At 41.0% G+C, this 9,310-nt stretch overlaps 1 protein-coding gene across 3 annotated transcripts in view; it reads right to left on the bottom strand.

Moving 5' to 3' along the window:
• Nucleotides 1–9,310, bottom strand: part of ATL3 (atlastin GTPase 3) — a 47,307-nt gene that overhangs the window by 5,624 nt on the left and 32,373 nt on the right. For all 3 annotated transcript variants that reach the window (XM_025355506.1, XM_025355508.1, XM_025355507.1), the window contains 4 exons: nt 8,278–8,370; nt 7,465–7,603; nt 2,469–2,596; nt 1,800–1,856 (listed from right to left, as the gene is read on the bottom strand). In XM_025355506.1, the coding sequence (XP_025211291.1) occupies nt 1,800–1,856; nt 2,469–2,596; nt 7,465–7,603; nt 8,278–8,370 (417 nt within the window). The remainder of the gene's footprint in view (nt 1–1,799; nt 1,857–2,468; nt 2,597–7,464; nt 7,604–8,277; nt 8,371–9,310) is intronic.

The raw sequence follows: 9,310 nt of genomic DNA, 5'->3' as shown, positions 1-9,310 counted from the left end.
CAGCACTTTGGGAGGCCGAGACGGGCGGATCACGAGGTCAGGAGATCGAGACCATCCTGGCTAACATGGTGAAACCCCGTCTCTACTAAAAAATACAAAAAACTAGCCGGGCGCGGTGGCGGGCGCCTGTAGTCCCAGCTACTCGGAGGGCTGAGGCAGGAGAATGGCGTGAACCCGGGAGGCGGAGCTTGCAGTGAGCAGAGATACGGCCACTGCACTCCAGCCTGGGCGGCAGAGCGAGACTCCGTCTAAAAAAAAAAAAAAAAAGAAACCCCGTCTCTACTAAAAATAAAAAAAAAATTAGCCAGGCATGGTGGCAGGCGCCTGTAGTCCCAGCTACTTGGGAGGCTGAGATAGGAGAATGGCATGAACCCAGGAGGCGGAGCTTGCAGTAAACCAAGATCGCGCCACTGCACTCCAGCCTGGGCAACAGAGCGAGACTCCGTCTCAAAAAAAAAAAAGGAAAAAATTATTTGCAATGTCAATCCCAGGCTCTAGCTCCCTTTATGAAAATTTTCTGCTACAAAATAAATCAACACTTGGCAATAAATCCCCTTATGTTCAGCATATGAAAGTAAAAATTATATTTTAACCAAATGACATTCTAGTTGCAAATTAAAAACCTGATTAGCGAAGAGTAAACAGGTATGTCAGGACATGTTCCACTAAAGTAAACAGTAGGTCAGGCACGGTGGCTTACACCTATAATCTTAGCGCTTTGGGAGGCTGAGGCAGGCACATCGCTTGAGCCAAGTTTGAGACCAGCCTGAGCAACACAGCAAGACCACATCACTATTTTTTTTTTTTTTTTAAACTAAAAAAATTATGGCCAGGCACGGTGGCTCACCCCTATAATCCCAGCACTTCGGGAGGCCAAGACGGTCGGATTGCTTGAGTCCAGGAGTTCGAGACCAGCCTGGGCAACATGGCTAAACCGATCTCTATTAAAAACACAAAAATTAGCCAGGCATGGTGGTATATGCCTATAATCCCAGCTACTTGGGAGGCTGAGGCACGAGAATCACTTGAACCCAGGAGGTGGAGGTTGCGGTGAGCCGAGATCATGCCACTGCACTCCAGCCTTGTCAAGAGTGATACTCTGTCTCAAAAAATTATAAATTATATATATTAAAAAAATAGGCCGGGCGCGGTGGCTCAAGCCTGTAATCCCAGCACTTTGGGAGGCCGAGACGGGCGAATCACGAGGTCAGCAGATCGAGACCATCCTGGCTAACACGGTGAAACCCCGTCTCTACTAAAAAATACAAAAAAACTAGCCGGGCGAAGTGGCGGGCGCCTGTAGTCCCAGCTACTCAGGAGGCTGAGGCAGGAGAATGGCTAAACCCGGGAGGCGGAGCTTGCAGTGAGCTGAGATCTGGCCACTGCACTCCAGCCTGGGCGACAGAGCGAGACTCCGTCTCAAAAAAATAAATAAATAAAAATAAAAAAATAAACAACAGATGACAAGAAATTGCTTGTCTAACATGCTGGGTATGTTTCACCCAAGAATAATAAACTGTGCTTCCCGAAGTGTGTTTGGTGAAAAGACTAGGCCCAGTGAGAAGAAGCCATTTCAACTGTACAACCATGAATACAAACAAGTGAACTAGAAGGTCACATTACTGCAAAGTGAACTAGGAGGCCACACTACTGCAAAATGTGCTAAAAAAAAATTAACAGACCTCAGCATAATGAAAAAGGAGAAAAAGCACATTCTCTTCCTGAAGAACTCTGCTTATTGTATACAGGTCAACTCAGGTAATTGAAGGGTAGCATTTAGGATGTCAAATCTTGTTTACCTGAAGCATGGACTTGGGGTGAGGCAGATCTTCTCCTTGATAAATTTTAATATATGCCTTAAAATATAAACATAAAAACTGCTATAAAATGTTATTCAGTTATATCTTACTCATAATTAATTTTTAGAAAGTGACCATACAACTGCATTTTCCTAAACACTTAGATCAACAACCAGGAATTAGCAAAAACACACCACACACCTTTGAGTGCATGTTAGCATTTTTAGTTAACTAAAAATGTTCTCAAGCAGCACAAACCTACAGAGGCTAGGATTCCCATCCAGCTCCCCATGCACGCTGACCTCACCACTACCTGTGGGCAGAGTGACCATCCGCCTTGAGGTAGTCGTGTCACATCTAGGTGCCGTCTCCTCCTACTCACAGCAACTTCCTAACCACCTCCTGTCCACACCATCTTCCTTGAGGAACAATCTTCCTTTAGTCACAGCTAATTGCTCCTCTAAGAGAGTGCAAAGAACATCCATTTGGTTCTTGGACCAATACTGCCACCCAATGGCCCACTCCCGGAAGGACACCAAGGTCTCTGAAAATGCCTTTCACCATCTCCCCCCAAAAATTTTAAGTTTCACAATATTTAAATTCAACTTGATTTACAAGTTAGATCAGCTTTACCAAAAATCAAAAATTTTAATTAAAAGCCATATTTACCTTAAAATACTCCAATAGTCCCCGACAGGTGACCTTTGAGCCATTGATCTCCTTTTCCATTAACTTAGATGGGTTTAATACATACGGTATCAGTACCTGTAACTGCTCTTTGAATTCACCAGCAATATCTGTTCACAGGACCACAAAGAAGGAAAAAATAAGCCAAACAGCCTTATTCAACCAAAGTGAACATAAAATGCAATCTTCCCAGTCTACTGCTTTTAACATTGGTTGTTGAAAGTGGGAGAGAAGCCGGCCTGGTGGCTCCTGCCCATAATCCCAGCACTTTGGAAGGCTGAGGCGGGTGGATCGCCTAAGGTCAGGAGACCAGCCTGACCAACATAGTGAAACCCCCGTCTCTACTAAAAATAGAAAAACTAACCGGGCATGGTGGTGGGTGCCTGTAATCCTAGCTACTCAGGAGGGTGAGACAGGAGAATCACTTGAACCCAGGAGGAGGAGGTTGCAGTGGGCCGAGATTGCACCATTGCACTCCGGCCTGGGCAACAAGAGTGAAACTCCACCTCAAGAAAAAAAAAAAACGTGGGAGAGAATAAGGGGTCTGAGACTATGTTTTGACACTTTCTAGCTATGACCAAGTTGCTGATAGATCTCTGTCCCAATGTACCTTCATTTTTCTCCTTCCCCACTGTAGTAGAAAGTCTTCTCTAGTTCAAAATAGAATACTATATATGCAGAATATCCTTACCTTGGTTTTCACTCTGGGATATCTGGTCTACTCCCTAGCCTTTCAAGAAATTTCACTTTTTAATAATTTGATGGCCGTGCGCAGTGACTCACGCCTGTAATCCCAGCACTCTGGGAGGTCAAGGCAGGTGGATCAGGAGTTCAAGACCAGTCTGGCCAAGATGGTGAAACCCCATCTCTACTAAAAATGCAAAAATTAGCCGGAGGTGGTGGCGGGCACCTGTAATCCCAGCTACTTGGGAGGCTGAGGCAGAGAACAGCTTGAACCCGGGAGGCGGAGGTTGCAGTGAGCCAAGATCGCACCACTGCACTCCAGCCTGGGCAACAGAGTGAAACTCCATCTCAAAAAAAAAAAAAGAAAAAAAAAAAAAAGAATTTCATTAACAAGGTCTACAACAGGTCAATTTTCAACCTCTCAAGTTGTCTCAGACCTTTGCCACGCCCTCACACTACTCTTTTAAATCAATTAGAAATCACTGGTCATCCATTTGATTTATTCTTGTTAATTTTTTTAATGTTAAAACAAGAAGTACCTGTCCCTCATTATATTTATTTTCTATTATCTCCTCAGAGACCCTTGGAACCACCCCAAAATGAAAAGACCACTAACAAGAAAGGTGACAGATTCTCTGCAGTTTCTACAAGGTTTCCATAGAGGGATCAGGAGAACCATTAAATAGAGTTCTTTCCTCAAAGTAAGAATTATTGGCTGGTCCAACTACAAAGACACAGGAGAATTAAAATACAGAAAAGCTGATTTACATAATCTTCTAACATCTTCTTGGGTTCCCAGCTATACACTGAAAAAAAAAGCAGGTAGGAGCCCACATCAAATAAGAACTCTTCAATACTCCACCAACAGACTATAACATGAAAAATAAAACTAAAATTTTAAGAAAAGCATGGGAAAAGTACTTTACAACCTTGTAGGGAAAAAGTATAAAAGTATACATAATAGGCCATTTCTGTACACATTCACATTTGCTTTCATATACTAAAGAAACTCTGAAAGCCTACAAAAATGGAAGAGAGACTTTTCACTGAGTACTTTGTAATCCTTTGTAACATTTTAAACATGTGAATGTATTATATATTCAAAAAACCTTTTTGTATGGTTTCAATTTCCATCACACTGAAAGACTGAGTGTTTCAAAAATACCTCACACAAGTAGTAGTAGCAGGATCCAGATGCTACACTTGCCACTTTAACAAGCTGTACAGACCCTATATGCTACTCATGTTTCTATGAAGCCTACACCAAAATAACAGTTTTAAAATCAGAATAGACAAGAACTGTCTCATAACAGAAACAATCTCAATCTTCAATGGTGTCAAAGAAGACTGTGCCCTATAAACCCTCCTGTGTAATTTCTAACTAAACAACTCAGTAGTTACTGTATTAGGTCTCCCTGTGACAGTAAATAGGAAGATGACAATTTTCTTTATGCTGACAACACAGTCATCTTGCATCTGATGAAAAGTATTCTCAAAGAGCAGCTATTCTAGGCCTAGCATGGTGGCTCGCACCTGTAATCCCAGCACGTTGAGAGGCCAAGGGGGGCAGATTGCTTGAGGCCAGGAGTTCAAGACCAGCCTGGCCAACATGGTGAAATCCCGTTTCTACTAAAAATACAAAAATTATCCAGGTGTGGCAGTGCACTCCTGCAATCCCAGTTACTCGGGAGAATGTGGCACAAGAATCGCTTGAGCCCGGGAGGCAGAGGTGGCAGTGAGCTGAGATTGCACCACTGCACTCCAGCCTGGGCAACAGAGTGCAGACAAGACTCTGTCTCAAAAAACAAACAAACAAACAAACAAAAACAACAACAAAAACTCAGCAGCTATGCTAGCTAATTACTGCAAGAAACAGCAGCTCAGTATCAGTTATACCAAAACTAAGATCATGTTTGGCAGGCATCTACCTCTAAATAAGTGGTTGATCTTTAAAACTAAAATAAAACCACTGGAATAATTCCTAAAGTATCTGGGGGAACATTTGCAGAAATAGTTTCAGAATGTAGTTCTTATGAAATTTAAATGTTCCACAAAAATTACATTTTAAGTTCTTTTTATGGATTAGCCCTAACAACCTCAGGCTAATGTTGTCTTTTCCAAGTTACATGGAACAGGACTGCAGAATCTCAACCATGGAACTGCACAAGTATATACCTGAGAAAATATAATGTCTATCTTTTTTTTTAATTCTGAAAACTACATTAGTTCTACTAACAGGTCTCCTACAATAAAACGTGTGTGGTTCTCAAGCTAGCACTTGCCAAATGCAAATCACCTGCTACTTGCAATTTAGCATCCAATTTACTCTTCACTCAAAACCTTTCAATATCCTGGTTAAGAGGTTCCCTAAAATTCCAAATCTAAGATGTACATAAACCTTTGCAGAGCTAGTAAGAATTCTTCATGAACAATCCTCATAAAAATTGTAGTTCCTGAAATAAACACAGAGGGCAGGCTTTTAACATATTTTTAACATTTTAAAGTTAGGCAAAAAAGCAAATTTTTATTTTTCAAATCTTTCCATTTAAAAAAGTACTGGCTGGGCGTGGTGGCTCATGCCAGTAATCCCAACACTTTAAGAAGTTGAAGTGGGAGGTGGGAGGATCACTTGAGGTCAGGAGTTCGAGACCAGCCTGGGCAACATAGGGAGATCCTGTCTCTACAAAAAATAAAAAAATTAGCCAGGCATAGTGATGCTAAAAAAGCCAGGGCTACTGAACTTTTAAGAAACTCTGCCTACTCCCTGAATAGCATGATAAAAATGAAAACAAACTTTAAAGCAATGCATTGGAGTATTAAAATTGAAACTATGGAAGAATGCCATTTGTGTGTGCTTATACAGGATAATCACTAGGAGTCACTCTAATTCATCCTCTCCTAACACCTCCATTTACGAATTCCACTGGACACATTCCCCATCAGTGATGAACAAATCCGAGTTCAGGTTGGTAAAAGTACAACTAATAATGGAGCATTATAATCCTAAACAATATATTACCTAGAGACACACATACACACACTCAACTTTCTCTCCCTACTCAGCTCTGAAAACTCCCTTGAAACTGCTTTTCAGGTAAAAGATTCTAGGTCCAGTGCTTGCCAAGCAGATTTCTCTCCCAAAGCAATAATCTTAGATTTTTCAATTGCCATGAAACAGGCCAGGGAAGTCTCCTCCTCAGGAAAGCTGCCAACCATGTAAAAATATCAGAGAAGTGACAAATAAAAGGTAAAGGTTAAGTCTCTTTAACTCAGTTTCTTTGCAATATTAAGATCAGCTGGAATGAAAATCTTGCGTTGAACATTCATTTTCTTGGATCAACTAAATCAAATAGGTTAAAAATGATGCACTTTATATTTAATATAAGGCTATGAAAACCATTCACTTCAAAACCTTTTAGTAGTAACTAAACAGTACATATCCTCTAAATGATTTCCTCCATATAACAGAAGAACCCCTATTTTAGCCCAGTATGGGTTTGGAGCAACAAGAACTTGGATGCAGATCTGCACCTCACCACTTACTAGCAGAGCAATTTGAGCAAGTTACTTAACCTTCCTCCTTTTCCTTAACTATTTTTGCCATTTTCCTCACATATAAGATAAAGGAAATTACATCAACTTCATGGAATTACTGGGAGCATAAGTATCAAAGTACCTAGCAATAGTGTTGCAAACATTACCAGCAATCTGAGAGACTCGGATAAGCTTATTAATGAGTGCTCAGTTTAACACATGTGTAAATCAAGGGCCAGCCATTTAATGACTCAAGGCCTTAATGAAAAAGGAACAAAAATAAGATAATGGAGCCCAAGAGTCCCAACTACAATTCCTCTCACCTAGCACTTAGTTAGCACTTCCTGACATTAGCACATGACCCAGCATCAGGTTTTGCTATAATCACAAATAAGATGAAAATAATAGCTCTGCTATGCATCATGCTGCCTTCCCTTGGGAAGGTAATTTTACTTAATATTAGCTGACTAATGTTTAGTCTTCCTTTATTTAGTATTTGTATCTCTTGTAAACCAACAACCATAACGAGTCTCTTAGAAAGACTACTAATGGATATGAACACTACCATTACAGGTGGAGAAGTCAAGGCAAACTAATTCTGATGGGTGCATTAAGTCAGGAGCAAAATCTGAACTAGACTTTAAATACTACTGTAAGACAGCACACCATTTTTCTTAAGCATTCACTTGATTTGTAAGTGATTCATTATTTTTAATTTCAAAGATCAAATCACATGTTTAAAGTAACACTTGGAACACACCTTTTAATTTCCCATCAAAGTCAGGGCTTGTGGCCACCTGGAGTCCTGGATGTGGTAAGAGAAAGCAGGTGACATCGGAGAAACATGAGTGAATGTGATTTCGAACATTCTGAATTTCTTCATGTTGATGTTCCTTCACCTGCCAATGAAGACCAACACTTTACCAACCAAAAGTCCTCTGGTTTTCTTTACTAGGGACAACTAGTATAAGGACAAAGGTAAGAAGACTCCTCCACTCTGATGGATCATGGTGGCCAAATGAGAAAACTCAGAACCCTAAGAAGCAATAAACACACAAATCTGATTACCCATGGCTTGACTCCTATAGCTAACAAATCAGGTGCAGAAGAGTTTCTTTAAAAAGAGTATTACACAAGGGATGGTTTGTGCGGATGAAGGAGGATCTAACCAATTAGTAGTGACAGACAAAGGATTCCTGTGTTTTGGTTTGGGGGAACAGGTTAGGCCTGTTTATCCCAAAATAAGTAAAAATTTTGAATAAGAATAACATAACTAAGATTCTGAGTGTGACTTCTAAAGACACATATAGAACTTGGTTTAAAATGTAAAATGGAAATTATAATCAAAGCTTGGGCACTGGCCCAGAGTTTTCTTCTACAGTTCCTGTGCATTGTATATACAGGTTCTTTAATCTTATCAGGAATAAATAATATTAGCTTGCATTAAGATTCATATATAGTTAATGTACTCAATATCATTTCCAATAATTGCTTTAAACACAATAGCCAAAGGCAAATGAGAAAGCTATCACTACTTTGAGATAATTCCTCAGAAGATTATAGTCCCACTTACCTGTAAACGCTTATCCAAAAATGCCATCCCTCCTTGGAGTCCGTAGCTGTATTCATAAGGGAAACTCCAATCTCTAACCAAAAACATCAGTGTCTATTTAAGAAAAGAGCAGAACATATTTTAACATGCATAAACACATTTTCAAGAGAACAACTGCAATACATCTTTGCATAATACCAGCTTCTAAAAAGGGGGTAAAGATATGTACTGAAGGATTTACTTTTTTTTCTTTCTTTTTTTTTTAAGAGGTTGGGCCTTGCTCCATCACTAAGGCTAGAGTGCAGTGGCATGATTATAGCTCACTGTAGCCTAGAATTCCTGGGTTCAAGTGATCCTTTCACCTCAGCCTCCTAAGTAGCCGGGACTACAAGCACATGCCACTACACCTGGCTTATTTTTTATTTTTATTTTTTGTATAGACGAGGTCTTGCTCTGTTGCCCAGGCTGGTCTTGAACTCCAGGCCTCAAGCAATCCTGCGGCCTTGGCCTCCCAAAGTGCTGGGACTACAGGTGTGAGCCACCACACCCAGCCAGATTTATCTATTCTATAATGTCTTAGAAGTTTTACAAATACTGGAAGGACATGTTTAAGCCAAATATGAGGTCAATATATCCTATCTGCTATTTTTGTTCCACGGGTTAGTAGGAACGGAAGGAAGACATTAACGAGAAAATGGTAAATTTGGGACTCTGCCTTAAAGAAATCTATGGGAAACGTAGTAGGCCGGGCGCGGTGGCTCAAGCCTGTAATCCCAGCACTTTGGGAGGCCGAGACGGGCGGATCACGAGGTCAGGAGATCGAGACCATCCTGGCTAACACGGTGAAACCCCGTCTCTACTAAAAAATACAAAAACTAGCCGGGCGAAGTGGCAGGCGCCTGTGGTCCCAGCTACTCGGGAGGCTGAGGCAGGAGAATGGCGTGAACCCGGGAGGCGGAGCTTGCAGTGAGCTGAGATCCGGCCACCGCACTCCAGCCTGGGCGACAGAGCCAGACTCAGTCTCAAAAAAAAAAAAAAAAAAAAAAAAAAGAAA

This window comes from Theropithecus gelada, chromosome 14 (assembly GCF_003255815.1).
Source record: "Theropithecus gelada isolate Dixy chromosome 14, Tgel_1.0, whole genome shotgun sequence".
In the NCBI taxonomy this organism is placed as follows: Eukaryota; Metazoa; Chordata; class Mammalia; order Primates; family Cercopithecidae; genus Theropithecus; species Theropithecus gelada.
Note: the sequence above shows the minus strand (reverse complement) of the source record. Positions and strands in the feature narration are given on the sequence as shown.